Raw genomic sequence first — 17527 nt, 5'->3', positions numbered from 1 at the left:
TAACAAAACTGTAGTAACAAAAATGAGAAAAAAGGGTAAAAATAAACACTTGACAACATGTTTAAAATGTTTTTATTCATAGTCTTTGTTTGTAGAACAAAGTATCACGTGAAACGAAACCTGAGGTTAAATATTTATGAAATCAATAAAGAGCAGTTTGTCAAGATACAATCAATCACTTACTTTAATTCTGATTTTCAATGGTGAACATTTCAAATGTATAGTTACATTTTAATCGATGTGATGATGCTTTCGACAATACTAACTGTACCATTTTATGGTATGGCTACTCGATAAGATTATTCTTTGTAAATGTATATGTATAAGCTCATGGAAGTTATATCCTACATTAACAAATCTTCTTTTATCATATATTCATTCCACCGTTATATCCGCTCCACATTTTGTGTAGTTTCAAAAATTTTATTTTTACCGCCAGGCAGCTTTAAAATGGATTATACATGTATATGTATATGTATGTATATATATATATATATATATATATACATATATATATATATATATGTATATATATATATATATATATATATATATATATATATATATATATATATATATATATATATATATATATGTATATACTTTTGAGTACAACAACGATTTTATCACAGTTAATTAAAAAAACACAAGATTGAAGGAGAAAATTTAAATTAGTTTAAATTAGGTTATATAGGTATATATTATCATAGAAAAAAAATGTGGCTTATATGTCGTTTTCACAGATAAATTATACAATTAGTTACAGTAATAAAATGATTTCTAATTTCAAGAATGACAGTATTGCATGTACAGTAGCTTGTGGTAGTAAAAACTTTATCCTAATCCAGTTATTTCCCTGGAGGGGCAGACTTCCGGCCTCCCTTTTTCTTCCTCGCGCTTTTTGGTGAACTTGGAGGCGGCTCTTTGATTGGTCGATCTTGCGGGTCACGTTTCTTGCTTGACGACTGCTCGTTCTGTTTGATGTCACACCGAGACCGTAAGGTCTCCCAGGCTTTTGGAAATCCGAGCGTAATTCTGGAATAGTTTTAAAGTAGGTTCAGTAGCGTACGCAGGGGGGAGCAGGGGGAGCGGCCGCTCCCCCTCTGGCCATTTTCAGCAAAGTGGCGCCTTTATGGAAACTTTTTAAAGTTTTAAACAATGATATTTGTTAAAAAAAATATTTTTGGTCGGCACATCTATGTAAATCACAAGACTTCTATTCATGCAGCAATTAAGCATTATTGTACTAGTCTAGTTGTGTCTACGTTTACAACACGTATTAACAGCTGCCTCAGTTTGCCATTTTAAAAATAACCATTACGATGCATTGCAATGTTTAAAAAACCTCTACGGGTAGTACCACTTGGCAAGAGGGGTGTTAAGTTTAAGTCAACTGTATAATGTATTTGCTTACGAATAATTGAATTAGAAAATGTTATACATAAAACTTCACACATGATCACTTTAAATATATACCCCTCTGTAAAAAAACATTGTCATAATACTACTGCTACTTATTTAAATCTATTTCTGTAATATGTATTTGTGTAATATATATTTGTATAATATATATGTATGTTTAGAAAAGTCATCTAAAAACTAACGCTATGTTCACTCTGAGTTGGTTATCTCCCCCCCCCCCCCCACACCTCACCACCACAATTGTGTAGAGCGACATTAATGTCACACCTAAATATACACTGGGTTGGATAATTGACCTAAAGTGACCGGACAGTAGTGAATGAAGTTGAATATTTTAGATTATGATTTTTTGTTTTGTCGGCCTACATTGTGTGTTTTTTCTTTATTTCTTCAGAGTGCTACTTTCAATTTATTTTACATCATAGCGAAGTAATGGCATACAGCTAGTAATTTTATATATATATATATATATATATATATATATATATATATATATATATATATATATATATATAATACACGTATATAGAACGTGTTAAAAATTCGGCGCCATTTTTTTTGCTCTTTTCGCTCCCCCTACAACGAAAACCTGGATACGCCTCTGAGTAGGTTGTTAATGTTTTGGGTTCTTGACAACTTCTGTTGAATGACACAAGTCTGTATTATTATTTTTTTTAAAATTAGGTCTGCTAGTGCTGTTAATTTTTGTTATTGTTAGCAGAATAGAAAATACTTTTTGAGAAACTTGAAGCAACAATCACTGCGAAATATGTTTAGTTCTAATTCATGTGTTTACTATTTTTTATTTTTAAAAACCAAAATTTTATGATGTGTGGTGTTTTCTATTTTTATTTTTTGTTATATAGCAATATATATACTCCCTGAGTGTGACCTACTTATTGTTAGATACATTCAACTCCCTGACAGCAGGCAGCTTGCAGATACTCTCTGGCAGAGATTCGATGACGTTGTCTGAGAAGTCCAAAAGTTCGGCGGATTTCATCTTGTCAAAATCTCCAGGCAGTGCCTTCAGATCGTTGCCGCTGGCGTTAAGCACCTGAGAACAGGGGTGAAGTAGTTAGTGTTTAGGTTAGGCGATGAAATACCAGTTTAAGTTCAAAGGTAATGTTCAAAAGGTGATCTATGAGATGTCATATCACACCACTCCAGGGGTTATAACACACCACTCATATCATAAAACACCACTCCAGATATCATAACACACCCCTCCAGATACCGTAACATACCACTCCAGATGTCATGTGAGTGTTAAGAGCCCAGTTCTGATGAAGCTTACCTTGAGATGGTAGGGCCCAGTTCTGATGAAGCTTACCTTGAGACGGTAGGGTCCAGTTCTGATGAAGCTTACCTTGAGACGGTAGGGCCCAGTTCTGATGAAGCTTACATTGAGACGGTAGGGTCCAGTTCTGATGAAGCTTACATTGAGACGGTAGGGTCCAGTTCTGATGAAGCTTACCTTGAGACGGTAGGGTCCAGTTCTGATGAAGCTTACCTTGAGACGGTAGGGTCCAGTTCTGATGAAGCTTACCTTGAGACGGTAGGGTCCAGTTCTGATGAAGCTTACCTTGAGACGGTAGAGTCCAGTTCTGATGAAGCTTACCTTGAGACGGTAGGGTCCAGTTCTGATGAAGCTTACCTTGAGACGGTAGGGTCCAGTTCTGATGAAGCTTACCTTGAGACAGTAGGGTCCAGTTCTGATGAAGCTTACCTTGAGACGGTAGAGTCCAGTTCTGATGAAGCTTACCTTGAGACGGTAGGGTCCAGTTCTGATGAAGCTTACCTTGAGACGGTAGGGTCCAGTTCTGATGAAGCTTACCTTGAGATGGTAGGGTCCAGTTCTGATGAAGCTTACCTTGAGACGGTAGGGTCCAGTTCTGATGAAGCTTACCTTAAGACGGTAGGGTCCAGTTCTGATGAAGCTTACCTTGAGACGGTAGGGTCCAATTCTGATGAAGCTTACCTTGAGACGGTAGGGTCCAGTTCTGATGAAGCTTACCTTGAGACGGTAGGGTCCAGTTCTGATGAAGCTTACCTTGAGACGGTAGGGTCCAGTTCTGATGAAGCTTACCTTGAGACGGTAGGGTCCAGTTCTGATGAAGCTTACCTTGAGACGGTAGGGCCCAGTTCTGACAAAGCTTACCTTGAGACGGTAGAGTCCAGTTCTGACGAAGCTTACCTTGAGACGGTAGAGTCCAGTTCTGACGAAGCTTACCTTGAGACGGTAGGGTCCAGTTCTGATGAAGCTTACCTTGAGACGGTAGAGGTAAGGGAAACCCATGGGCATGACGTCAATGTGGTTCTTGGAAACGTTGAGCTCAATGAGTGAAGCCAGGACGTCGACCCGGTCCTGTGGGAAGATGACCAGCTCATTGTTGGAGAGGTCCAGTTTCTTGAGCTTGTTCAAGTTGCCGAAGTCGTCTGGCATAAGGCGCATCCTGTTGTAGCTCATGTCCAGCTCCTCCAGGTGGCTCAGCTTTAAGATGCCCTGCTCAAGGCAGACAGGAACATGTTCAGGGGAACAGGGGAACATGAATATGTAATGGGAAGGGAAACAGGGGAACAAAGCCTTATATAGGGGAACAGTGGAACATGAACGTATTGAGGGGAACAGTGGATGTCCTACAATGTCAAATCTGACTATATATATATATATATATATATATATATATATATATATATATATATATATATATATATATAAGATATATATATATATATATATATATATATATATATATATATATATATATATATATATATATATATATAAGATATATATATATACATATATATATATATACATATATATAAGAAATTTTGCGATGCGATTAAAACTTACAGGAAGAAATTCTGTGATGCCATTCTCTGTAACTTTAATGACCTTGAGATTATGTAAATTGCTGAGCGCGCCAGGCAAGTCCTCAAGGTTATTCCTGCTAGCATCCAGTTCTTCAAGTGCCCGAAGTTTGCAAGTCTTTTAAAAAAACATAACTATTTTAAAGTAATTGTTGATCTTTACACGAAAACAAAACTATTTTAAAGTAATCATTGAAATTTGAAGAAAAAAATATATTTTATTAACTAATCATTGATCTTTAAAAGGAATCAAAATTATTTTAAATAATTATATATTATTTTCTCGAAAAGATGCGTTGAGCTTTACATTGAATGTAAAAGTCAACAGGAAGCTTACCTGGTCGCTTAATGTCCTCAAACGGTTATCAGAAATATTTAAGACTTTGAGCAGACGACAGTTAAACAAGGCAGGAGGCAATTCGTCCAGATCAAGTTTGCATAATTCGAGATGGGTGAGATTCCTGGTAACGTAAAATATAATTACATAACGATGTCTACCGATGTCACAATCAAGCATTAAAACACTAGCCCATCACAAACAGCTGTTTTAACATAACTGGTCCGGTTTTTTTTTTAAATATTAATAACGAGCCGACCCGCGGCGTATCATACGCCACTATTTAGTTGTTTTATTTTATACTTTTCGGTAATTCATAATTTGTGAATTCGACAGTACCAATGCTGCCACTGAAAATATTTGCTTTAAAACACTTCCCCCCCCCCCCCCCCCCCCCGTGAAAGCAGCCTCCTCGTAGTTACCTCCTCTAAGTTTATTATCTGCCCCTAATAGCCGTCGCTGAACCCGGCTCTATGATTTTAAACATTTAGAGTGAACCACCGCTCACCAAACCAGCTTGTTTTCTAACGTCTCCCACAAGATAATTATATATATAGATTATGGCAGTTGATCAGAGTGTTCTGTCCAGAAATAATATTGTAGTCAGGCTTTATGTTAGGACATTAAAATCTGATCAAATAGATATCTAACCCATATTTGATTTTTGTTTTAGCTATTTTAAGGTATCAATACCAACTTCCTCGGATCTAGACTCAGGCCACTGAACAGCCGACTAAGAGAAAAAATGTACGGGTAACTTGCAAATCTAGAGAAACCGCGCAGTTCACCTACAATATAGAATATATTAAGTACAACGAAGAAGAAAAAATAAGCCAATGTTGGACCCCTGGTGAGTTATTGATGATAACATCTATAACAACACCACGGTAGATCAATGACCGCTGTTGATTTTTGTTCGATTGGTTCCCCTTGTCTATTGGAGCGTTGTTCGGTTGTTTCCCTTTGTCCTCTGTATCGTTCATTCTTTGAGTCACGATCAAAGACAAACTTTGATCGGTGTGTAGTTTACGATCTTGTAAAGCAGACCAGCCGACACACACAACCTTATCCTTCGTAAACCAGCCATTTCAATCATAGAACAAAGTCGTATTTCCCTCAGGAACGTCTAACAACCGGACCATTAAATGCCAGCCATGCACATCAGATATTGATTCAATTTGACGAATGGCTAGATCAATGCCAGATTTGCAGGATCGTTCTTTAGTTCTCATAAAGGTATACTGGATTTCTTCCCCTGTTTTCATTCATGCTGTATAGTAGTGTTATATGCTCATATAAGGCCTGCAGCATTTCTCTCCCCTTGTTTTATATACAGCGATATATAAAATATTAGACAGCAGCTGAACGCTTATAAAATATTAGAAGTGGTAAGTAATGTTGACCAAGTGCAAATAGTGGACTCATCATAATGTTGTCACCCCTAATTGTGTCACCCTAATGTTGTCACCCCTAATGGTGTACTCCTTATTGTGTCACCCTAATGGTGTCACCCTAAAAGTGTCTCCTTAATTGTGTCAACCTAATGGTGTCACCATAATGGTGTCACCCTTACGGTGTCACCCTAATGGTGTCACCCAAATGATGTCACCTTAATGGTGTCACCCTCATACCAAAACTGACCGAATGTGATCCTTGTCACCCTAATGATGTCACCATAATGGTGTCACCCTAATGGTGTCACCCTCATACCAAAACTGACCGAATGTGATCCTTGTCACCCTAATGATGTCACCATAATGGTGTCACCCTAATGGTGTCACCCTCATACCAAAACTAACCGAATGTGATCCTTGTCCCCCATGACAAAAAACAGCGACTTGTGGTCGTCATAGTTGAGGGTCAGTGGGTTGTCTGACAGGTACAGGTGGGTCAAGGTCTTTGGTAGCACCATCTCGTTAATCATGTTAGAGCTGATGTTCAATGACCGCACCTGGTGAAAGAAATCTGATGTTCAATGACCGCACCTGGTGAAAGAAATCTGATGTTCAATGACCGCACCTGGTGAAAGAAATCTGATGTTCAATGACCGCACCTGGTGAAAGAAATCTGATGTTCAATGACCGCACCTGGTGAAAGAAATCTGATGTTCAATGACCGCACCTGGTGAAAGAAATCTGATGTTCAATGACCGCACCTGGTGAAAGAAATCTGATGTTCAATGACCGCACCTGGTGAAAGAAATCTGATGTTCAATGACCGCACCTGGTGAAAGAAATCTGATGTTCAATGACCGCACCTGGTGAAAGAAATCTGATGTTCAATGACCGCACCTGGTGAAAGAAATCTGATGTTCAATGACCGCACCTGGTGAAAGAAATCTGATGTTCAATGACCGCACCTGGTGAAAGAAATCTGATGTTCAATGACCGCACCTGGTGAAAGAAATCTGATGTTCAATGACCGCACCTGGTGAAAGAAATCTGATGTTCAATGACCGCACCTGGTGAAAGAAATCTGATGTTCAATGACCGCACCTGGTGAAAGAATTCTGATGTTCAATGACCGCACCTGGACAAGGAAATATGATATTTAATGACCGCACCTGGTGAAGGATATTTAATGACCGCACCTGGACAAGGAAATATGATATTTAATGACCGCACCTGGTGAAAGAAATATGATGTTTAATGACGGCACCTGGACAGGGAAATATGATATTTAATGACCGCACCTGGTGAAAGAAATATGATATTTAATGACCGCACCTGGTCAGGGAAATCTGATATTTAATGACGGCACCTGATAAAGGAAATATGATATTTAATGACCGCACCTGGTGAAAGAAATATGATATTTAATGACCGCACCTGGTGAAAGAAATATGATATTTAATGACCGCACCTGCTCAGGGAAATATGATATTTAATGACCGCACCTGGTGAAAGAAATCTGATATTTAATGACGGCACCTGATAAAGGAAATATGATATTTAATGACCGCAACTGGTGAAGGAAATATGATATTTAATGACGGCACCTGGTCAAGGAAATCTGATATTTAATGAACGCACTTGGTCAAGGAAATCTGATATTTAATGGGGTATTGTGGTCTAAAGTGTTGTATAAACTGATAGAGAAACTCGATAGATTTGGGTATTGTGGTATAAAATGTTGTATCACCTGATAGAGGAACTCGATAGACTTGGGTATTGTGGTCTAAAATGTTGTATCACCTGATAGAGGAACTCGATAGACTTGGGTATTGTGGTCTAAAATGTTGTATCACCTGATAGAGGAACTCGATAGACTTGGGTTTTGTGGTCTAAAATGTTGTATCACCTGATAGAGGAACTCGATAGACTTGGGTATTGTGGTATAAAATGTTGTATCACCTGATAGAGGAACTCGATAGACTTGGGTATTGTGGTCTAAAATGTTGTATCACCTGATAGAGGAACTCGATAGACTTGGGTATTGTGGTCTAAAATGTTGTATCGCCTGATAGAGGAACTCGATAGACTTGGGTATTGTGGTATAAAATGTTGTATCACCTGATAGAGGAACTCGATAGACTTGGGTATTGTGGTCTAAAATGTTGTATCACCTGATAGAGGAACTCGATAGACTTGGGTATTGTGGTCTAAAATGTTGTATCGCCTGATAGAGGAACTCGATAGACTTGGGTATTGTGGTCTAAAATGTTGTATCACCTGATAGAGGAACTCGATAGACTTGGGTATTGTGGTGATCTCATTCTTGTGTATGTGGAAAGTCTCCAGGTTCCTGAGTTTCCTCAGGTCAGGCGGCAGCTGGCTGAGTCTGTTCTGTGACACGTCCAGGAAGGTCAGCACCTGCTCCTTGCCCAGTGTGTCTGGCAGCTCTTTGATCTTATTCTGGGACAGATTCAGCACCTTCAGCGTCTTGACCAGGCCTGCAGGGGATGTATGAAGTAGGATTAGTATTTTGATAAGAGTTGTTGTTCTTACGTTAGTTCCAGCAATACGATCTTATCAGCCGAGGCCTATTTTAGTTCCTTCTTTGAAAAGATAGGTGCCAAGTAGACACTGGTGACGGGTTCATCTGGGATTAGTGGCCTGGATTGTTATGCCAATATTTGGGATTAATGGCCTGGATTGTTATACCAATATTTGGGATTATTTGCCTGGATTGTTATGCCAATATTTGGGATTAGTGGCCTGGATTGTTATGCCAATATTTGGGATTATTTGCCTGGATTGTTATGCCAATATTTGGGATTAGTGGCCTGGATTGTTATGCCAATATTTGGGATTAGTGGCCTGGATTGTTATGCCAATATTTGGGATTAATGGCCTGGATTGTTATACCAATATTTGGGATTAGTGGCCTGGATTGTTATGCCAATATGTGGGATTATTTGCCTGGATTGTTATGCCAATATTTTAATACAGAGAGTCGACAGTAAGAAACTAATTCAACAATAAAAACCCTAAAGAGGTTGAGGTAGGTAAGGTATAGAGGGGTAAACGTTTCAAACAGTCACTCCATGATAACATGTGTGTGTAGTGATTGACTGATAGAGATATTCCCATGTGTGTGTAGTGATTGACTGATAGAGATATTCCCATGTGTGTGTAGTGATTGACTGATAGAGATATTCCCATGTGTGTGTAGTGATTGACTGATAGAGATATTCCCATGTGTGTGTAGTGATTGACTGATAGAGATAGTCCCATGTGTGTAGTGATTGACTAATAGAGATATTCCCATGTGTGTAGTGATTGACTGATAGAGATATTCCCATGTGTGTGTAGTGATTGACTGATAGAGATATTCCCATGTGTGTAGTGATTGCCTAATAGAGATATTCCCATGTGTGTAGTGATTGACTGATAGAGATATTCCCATGTGTGTGTAGTGATTGACTGATAGAGATATTCCCATGTGTGTAGTGATTGCCTAATAGAGATATTCCCATGTGTGTAGTGATTGACTGATAGAGATATTCCCATGTGTGTGTAGTGATTGACTGATAGAGATATTCCCCTGTGTGTGTAGTGATTGACTGATAGAGATATTCCCCTGTGTGTGTAGTGATTGACTGATAGAGATATTCCCACGTGTGTAGTGATTGACTGATAGAGATATTCCCATGTGTGTAGTGATTGACAGATAGAGATATTCCCATGTGTGTAGTGATTGACAGATAGAGATATTCCCATGTGTGTAGTGATTGACTGATAGAGATATTCCCATGTGTGTGTAGTGATTGACTGATAGAGATGTCCCTCACCTAACGTGGACGGCAGCTCCTTGATGCCGTTACACGACAAGTCAAGCGTGACCAGTGTCTTCATCTTGTTGATGTCATCAGGCACAACCTCCACCTTGTTGTTGGCGATCTGTAGGCTGACTAGACCCTGTAACAGAAAGACATTAGGCTGACTAGACCCTGTAACAGAAAGACATTAGGCTGACTAGACCCTGTAACAGACAAACTGTAGGCTGACCAGACCCTGTAACAGACTGTAGGCTGACTAGACCCTGTAACAGAAAGACATTAGGCTGACTAGACCCTGTAACAGAAAGACTTTAGGCTGACTAGACCCTGTAACAGACAAACTGTAGGCTGACTAGACCCTTTGACAGACTCTATCGAATATATGGGGAAAAAACTGTTTAAGTTATTTTTTTATGTATCATTCATTTAATTAACGTATTTCAATTTTTACTTTCTCGTATTCGAAGTATAGAGAAAGTATTGTAATCGTGCAAACAAATAAACCGGGAGTGATCTCCCCTAAACTTTCTCGAATATTCTTGTATAACACTACGGGGGATAGCAACTCGGGATATAGACAATATTTACTTTCACGTATACAGAATATAGAGAAAGTATTGTAATCGTGCAAAAAAATCCAGATTTTTGCAAATCTCGACGTTTTACACCTCCCTGGGTCGGAAAAACAGTTTTGCAATCTTGTCAGTATGTCTGTGTGTGTGTGTGTATGTGTGTCTGTAAACACGATAACTTGAGTACCGTTATAGCAAGGTTGATGAAATTACATATATAATTATTATATCAAATGTGTAATTCTGTATCCACTTTTCAGTGATTTCCGGTAACTGGAAGTGGAACTTATTCTACTTTCAATTTTTCAAAAGCCTATAACTTGAGTACTGTTTCAGATAGATAAATCAAATTTCACGTGTAAGTAAAAGATCTAATTATCTGCCTTCTGTCAAATTTAAGTAATTTCCGTTGACCGGAAATAGTCATTTACGTTATTTCCGATTTCTGAAAAAACGAATGTGAATTTATAAAATACTATTAATATTCCGCACTATTTTACACAGATTGTTTGGCGTTCACTTGGTGAACAATTCTTTTTTCTACGAGATTTTATAGTACTTTTAAAAGTGTAAGTAATTTTTTTAAATGGATTAAAAATCATATCTATATCCCGAGTTACCATCCACCGTAGTGTTATATATGAATGTTCGAGAAAGTTTAGGGGAGATCACTCCCAGTTTATTTAATGATACTTTTAAATTGCAATTAGTCATGTTCATTAAGAAAAAATCACATGAAATCAGTTTTTTTTTTAGATTTGTTGTAAAAAAATATGTCTTTTACTATAAGAACAATAAAAAGTTAATTAGTTTTTCACTGTTTGAAACCTAACTATGGTCGATCGATAAAATTTGATATACCGCCGGTTTCATTAAAAATTTATGATGCAGTTTTTCAGTAACACGAGATGGCGCTAACTACAAACAGGATGGAACATTGGCATTTATTTTTCACACTACCTTGGTGTGTTTAGCACACTACTTTGGCGTGTAAGCACACTACTTTTGTGTGTAAATGACACTACCGTGGTGTGTAAAGCACACTACTTGTGTGTGTAAAACACACTACTTTGGTGTGTAAAACACATTTATATTTGTTGTAATTTGATTCCTGTATTTAAATATTGAAAAGCCGGGTTGTCCTTACCACGTAACGTAACGATCTTTGTTTGATACTGCTATACTGCTACTTCTAGTCTTCTACACTGTGTTTTTCTTAGACATTTCTCTGAGGAAGTGGCCCTTGAAACTTCCTGGGGGGGGGGGGGGGGGGGGGGGGAAGCGGGGCATTGTTTTTGTTTCGGAAGGGCAGTGCCACCCCCAGGAGATGCATGGAAGAAACTCTACTTCTACAGACTATTCAAACCTTGCATCAACCTATAGTGCTTAAAACATGGCACCTAGTAGTACTGCTCTGGAGGGAGGGGGGGGGGATAGTATACTAAACTTACATTGGTTACTAAAATATATCAACAGAGCAAAAAGCAGCGGTGCAAGATAATAGACATAGGCCTACTTGTTAAAATTACTATATTATTATTTGACCAAATGTATAGACAATACTTTTTGTAGCAAGGGACTGAAAAAATCCATCTGGCCGACCCAACAGAACAAAAACGCCAAGCTGTAAATCAAGTGTGAGCGTACCTTGAGAGAGACCGCGAACTTCATGGAGGTGAGCTTGTTGCCCGACACGTTGATGTCCTCTATACAGGGCAGGCTGTTGACGGCCGTGGGCATGTACTCCAGCTGGTTGTTGGACGCGTCCAGCACGCGCAGCTTCATCAGTCGGTCAAGGTTGTCCGGCAACAGCGCGATCTCGTTGTTGGCCAGTTTCAGCGTGTCGATGGCGTAGCCGAGGGCGCAGATCTCATCGGGCAGGACTAAAGGGGGGGGGGTGAATAAAACGTTAGAGATTATGGGGGGGGGGGTAGATTAAACATTACAGATATCATCGGGCAGGACTAGGGTGGAGGGGGGGGGGGGTGAATAAAACATTATGGATGAGAGATGAAGATTATGGGTAGGGGGTAGATAAAACATTACAGATATCATCGGGCAGGACTAGGGTGGAGGGGGGGGTGAATAAAACAGTATAGATCATGGGATCAAGATTATGGGGGGGTAGATTAAACATTACAGTTATCATCGGGCTGGATTTGAGTGGGGGGGGTAGATAAAACAGATCTCATCGTGGAGGACTGGGGGGGGGGTAGATTTAACATTTCTAGTAGAAATAGGTTTAGATTAAAAACAAATTTCAACCCCACGTCAGAAAAATACGTTTAAAAATGCCCCCCCCCCCCCCCCAACGTCCCCCGTCCGCCTTATCCCCCCGCCCCAATGTTCTCCCTCAGCAACGTCATCGACGCCGAGAGTCTCCTAATGTCTCATGATATAGAACCCTTTGATGTCGTGTATGGCCCTCTTATAGCATACACTTTCATGTATGGCCTTCTTATTCTTATAGCATACACTTACATGTAGGGCCCTCTTACAGCATACACTTACATGTATGGCCCTCTTATAGCATACACTTTCATGTATGGCCCACTTATAGCATACACTTTCATTTATGGCCCTCTTACAGCATACACTTTCATTTATGGCCCTCTTACAGCATACACTTTCATTTATGGCCCTCTTACAGCATACACTTAGTGTATGGCCCTCTTATAGCATACACTTTCATTTATGGCCCTCTTACAGCATACACTTAGTGTATGGCCCTCTTATAGCATACACTTTCATTTATGGCCCTCTTACAGCATACACTTAGTGTATGGCCCTCTTATAGCATACACTTTCTTGTATGGCCCTCTTACAGCATACACTTAGTGTATGGCCCTCTTATAGCATACACTTTCTTGTATGGCCCTCTTATAGCATACACTTAGTGTATGGCCCTCTTATAGCATACACTTTCTTGTATGGCCCTCTTATAGCATACACTTAGTGTATGGCCCTCTTACAGCATACACTTAGTGTATGGCCCTCTTATAGCATACACTTTCATTTATGGCCCTCTTACAGCATACACTTTCATTTATGGCCCTCTTACAGCATACACTTAGTGTATGGCCCTCTTATAGCATACACTTTCATGTATGGCCCACTTACAGCATACACTTAGTGTATCGCCCTCTTATAGCATACACTTTCATGTATGGCCCACTTACAGCATACACTTTCATGTATGGCCCTCTTATAGCATACACTTTCGTGTATGGCCCTCTTATAGCATGTATGACTCTCTTAAAAAATTCAATTCTTTAGTCTTATATTTTGTATACTAAAAGCTCAGTGTTTTCAACGTGTCAACTACAGCCTCAACTAAAATGACACGGTGGGATTTTTTGTACAAAAAGTAAAAACAAAATGTATATAACATGAAAGATGATGCTGTTGATGATTAAGTTATAATTATTATTTTATTTTTAGAACATTAATGATGATCAAGGACACAAAAAAGGACGTGAATTAATGTGTAATTAGCCCATATTTGTTCATTTTTAAAAAAATTACCTTTGATTGAGTTGTGAGAGACATCCAGATAATGAAGATATTTAATCATCCCTATCTGTGCCGGCAGTTCGTCGAGTGAATTATGGGATAGATCTATCCACGTCAATGTGGACAGCCGATCGATGGTATCTGGTATGAAGGCTATGGAGTTGTGAGATAGATCCAGTTTTTTAATGTGGGGTTTTTTGACGGTCCCAGGTGGCATCTCCGTGATTCTGTTGTTGCTGAAGTTAATGAACGCCCCCGTCTCATACACGCCTTTTTTAAAAGACTTGATCATATTAAATGACACATCTATATACAGCAAGCTTGCAGATTTCCCGATGTTTTTAGGCAAAGACCGTATTCTATTTTTAGACGCTAAAAGCGTGCTCAAACTTGCTGCCTTGTGGATTGGATTGGGCAGTTTTTTAATTCTATTGGCGGTCAAGTCTAAATACTTGAGTTTGGACAGTTTGGCCACCGACGCGGGGAAGGACGAAAGGTTGTTGTTGCGAATGTCAATGTGCTCTAAGTTCTCCAAGGCGGAGATCGACTTGGGCAGTCGTTTTAAGCGGTTGTTCTCAGCGTTCAATCTCACAGTCAGCGCGCTCAGCTCTTCGTTGTTGTAGATCTCCACCGGAAGTGACTTCATGTTGGCGGTGCCGAACTGTAGGTGCACGAGCTTAGAGTTTTCCAGCCGCTTGATGTGGCCCTTGCGGAGCGGTTCAGGCAGGGCGATGATCTTGCTGCCGGGGCCCGTCGCTGGGGGAGGCTTGTCATCCTTCTTTTTACCTCCACGTTTAGAGCTCATGACTGTTTAGTTCTAACAAACGCAACCAAAAAACACACCGCCCAGTTTTTTCAGTTGATCATCAATACCGACATCCTACGATATATCTGTAAAAATAATTAAATTATTTTCTCGATTTACACTTTCATATTATTTTATAAATAAAAAAATAAAATAAATAAATAAATAAACAAATATATATATATATATATATATATATATATATATATATATATATATATATATATATATATATATATATATATATATATATATATATATATATGAGAAATACAAGTTAGAGGACTAGACAATCGATCGTCGTGTAAGATCCAATTCCAATAGGTAATAGGATAAGGTATGTAGCTCTATATCTACAGGTAGACCGTGCTACCTGTTATACACAACACGTAAAGGGCCTTTCAGATTTTGTTACAAGGAATACAACTCCTACGGGAACTAACTAGGCCTAGTGCTTATTCCTACTTGGAAGAGGAAGAATAATGGAATAATAAATAGCATAATGACCTTTTATTCGCCAAACAAAATTGTTTAGGCACTATTGTAAAGCAGTAAATGATACTAAGATTTTTAAAAATTTCTGTAAAATTTCAGATTTATTATTTGACATATCGTCCCCTCAGTATTATCTTGTTCTAACTACAAATTTTGATTTTTTCGAAAAACTCGAGTCCATAAAAAGAAAAGCAAAATATTCAATCGCCACTATTATGTTCAAGGTTGAAACTCAAATCTTAATTGCAGTTTATTTACACACATATAATCCGAATCGAATCGTTATAAAAAATTTGTTATAAGAAAATTATTATAATGGTTATAACCTAACTTAAATTATTAAAAGTGAAAAAAAAATATTTTAGCCGATGTGCCTTTGCTGTTATTATATTATTGCACAACGGCTCTGGAATCTAATCTAGGGAACAAATCTAGCGAGTGTGTAGTGGGAGATTTCTATCTGGTGTGTTGTGGGATAGATCTATCGAGTGTGTGGTGGATAGATCTATCGAGTGTGTTGGTGGATAGATCTATCTGTTATGTTGTGGGATAGATCTATCTGTTATGTTGTGGGATAGATCTATCTGATGTGTTGTGGGATAGATCTATCGAGTGTGTTGTGGGATAGATCTATCTGTTGTGTTGTGGGATAGATCTATCTGATGTGTTGTGGGATAGATCTATCTGCTGTGTTGTGGGATAGATCTATCGAGTGTGTTGTGGGATAGATCTATCTGGTGTGTTGTGGGATAGATCTATCGAGTGTGTTGTGGGATAGATCTATCGAGTGTGTTGTGGGATAGATCTATCTGTTGTGTTGTGGGATAGATCTATCTGGTGTGGTGTGGGATAGATCTATCTGCTGTGTTGTGGGATAGATCTATCGAGTGTGTTGTGGGATAGATCTATCTGTTGTGTTGTGGGATAGATCTATCTGATGTGTTGTGGGATAGATCTATCTGCTGTGTTGTGGGATAGATCTATCGAGTGTGTTGTGGGATAGATCTATCGAGTGTGTTGTGGGATAGATCTATCGAGTGTGTTGTGGGATAGATCTATCGAGTGTGTTGTGGGATAGATCTATCTCTTGTATTGTGGGATAGATCTATCGAGTGTGTTGTGGGATAGATCTATCGAGTGTGTTGTGGGATAGATCTATCGAGTGTGTTGTGGGATAGATCTATCTCTTGTATTGTGGGATAGATATATCGAGTGTGTTGTGGGATAGATCTATCGAGTGTGTTGTGGGATAGATCTATCGAGTGTGTTGTGGGATAGATCTATCGAGTGTGTTGTGGGATAGATCTATCTGGTGTGTTGTGGGATAGATCTATCTGTTGTGTTGTGGGATAGATCTATCGAGTGTGTTGTGGGATAGATCTATCGAGTGTGTTGGTGGATAGATCTATCGAGTGTGTTGTGGGATAGATCTATCGAGTGTGTTGTGGGATAGATCTATCGAGTGTGTTGTGGGATAGATCTATCTCTTGTATCGTGGGATAGATCTATCTGTTGTGTTGTGGGATAGATCTATCGAGTGTGTTGTGGGATAGATCTATCGAGTGTGTTGTGGGATAGATCTATCGAGTGTGTTGGTGGATAGATCTATCGAGTGTGTTGTGGGATAGATCTATCTCTTGTATTGTGGGATAGATCTATCTGCTGTGTTGTGGGATAGATCTATCGAGTGTGTTGTGGGATAGATCTATCTCTTGTATTGTGGGATAGATCTATCTGCTGTGTTGTGGGATAGATCTATCGAGTGTGTTGTGGGATAGATCTATCTGGTGGGCTGTGGTATAATTCTATCTGGTGTATGGTGGTATAGATCTATCGGGTGTAAAAAAAAACACGAAACGCTGGACAATCGGTTGTGAATTACCACTAAAGTACTTACAAAATATACTTTGTATAATCCAATAAAATCTGACGTATATCCATAAGAATTACTTACAAAATAAGTTCTGTAAACTCAACAAAATCGGACGTATAACCAACAAAAGTACTTACTAAAGAAACATTTCTGTACTCCAATCAAAATAAGCCCAGGCCGGTGATCGTACATAAGGTAAATAAGAAATAGCTTACCCTGTCGCTGAGAAGAAAATACACCTAACCTTATCTGGCGTAAAGCCTGGCCAAGTTGCCACAGTACAACATGCCTGGCAGTACAGGCCCCTGTTGCTAGGGACGCGCGTGTCCTATCAACGAGGCAGCGAAAAAGTTTGGGAAAGTTCTGTTGACAGCACACAGTTATTGTGTGCTCCAGTTGAAGGCTGACCTAT

General features: G+C 39.0%; 1 protein-coding gene across 1 annotated transcript; it reads right to left on the bottom strand.

The window, feature by feature from the left end:
• Window positions 1–554: 554 nt before the first annotated feature.
• Window positions 555–17527, bottom strand: LOC131953976 (leucine-rich repeat protein SHOC-2). Its single transcript, XM_059317434.1, has 11 exons — window positions 17331–17527; window positions 13955–14833; window positions 12077–12312; window positions 9870–9996; window positions 8308–8528; window positions 6436–6587; window positions 4637–4760; window positions 4283–4417; window positions 3692–3928; window positions 2319–2479; window positions 555–1035 (listed from the first exon to the last, which is right to left on the bottom strand). The coding sequence occupies exons 2-11, from the start codon at window positions 14745–14747 to the stop codon at window positions 849–851; spliced, it is 2373 nt and encodes a 790-aa protein (XP_059173417.1). The 5' UTR covers window positions 14748–14833; window positions 17331–17527; the 3' UTR covers window positions 555–848.

This window comes from Physella acuta, unplaced genomic scaffold, assembly GCF_028476545.2.
Source record: "Physella acuta isolate Inbredline_101_S28 unplaced genomic scaffold, ASM2847654v3 ptg000967l, whole genome shotgun sequence".
In the NCBI taxonomy this organism is placed as follows: domain Eukaryota; kingdom Metazoa; phylum Mollusca; class Gastropoda; family Physidae; genus Physella; species Physella acuta.
The sequence above is the reverse complement of the archived record's forward strand: the minus strand, read 5'-3'. Positions and strand labels throughout refer to the sequence as shown.

Coding starts and splice junctions, on each gene's coding strand:
- LOC131953976 (XM_059317434.1), bottom strand. CDS start 14,747: ATGAGCTCTAAACGTGGAGGTAAAAAGAAGGATGACAAGCCTCCCCCA. Junction 12,313..13,954: donor CTCTCACAACTCAATCAAAG/GTAATTTTTTTA, acceptor CCCCCCCTTTAG/TCCTGCCCGATGAGATCTGC. Junction 4,418..4,636: donor TGAGGACATTAAGCGACCAG/GTAAGCTTCCTG, acceptor TTTTTTTAAAAG/ACTTGCAAACTTCGGGCACT.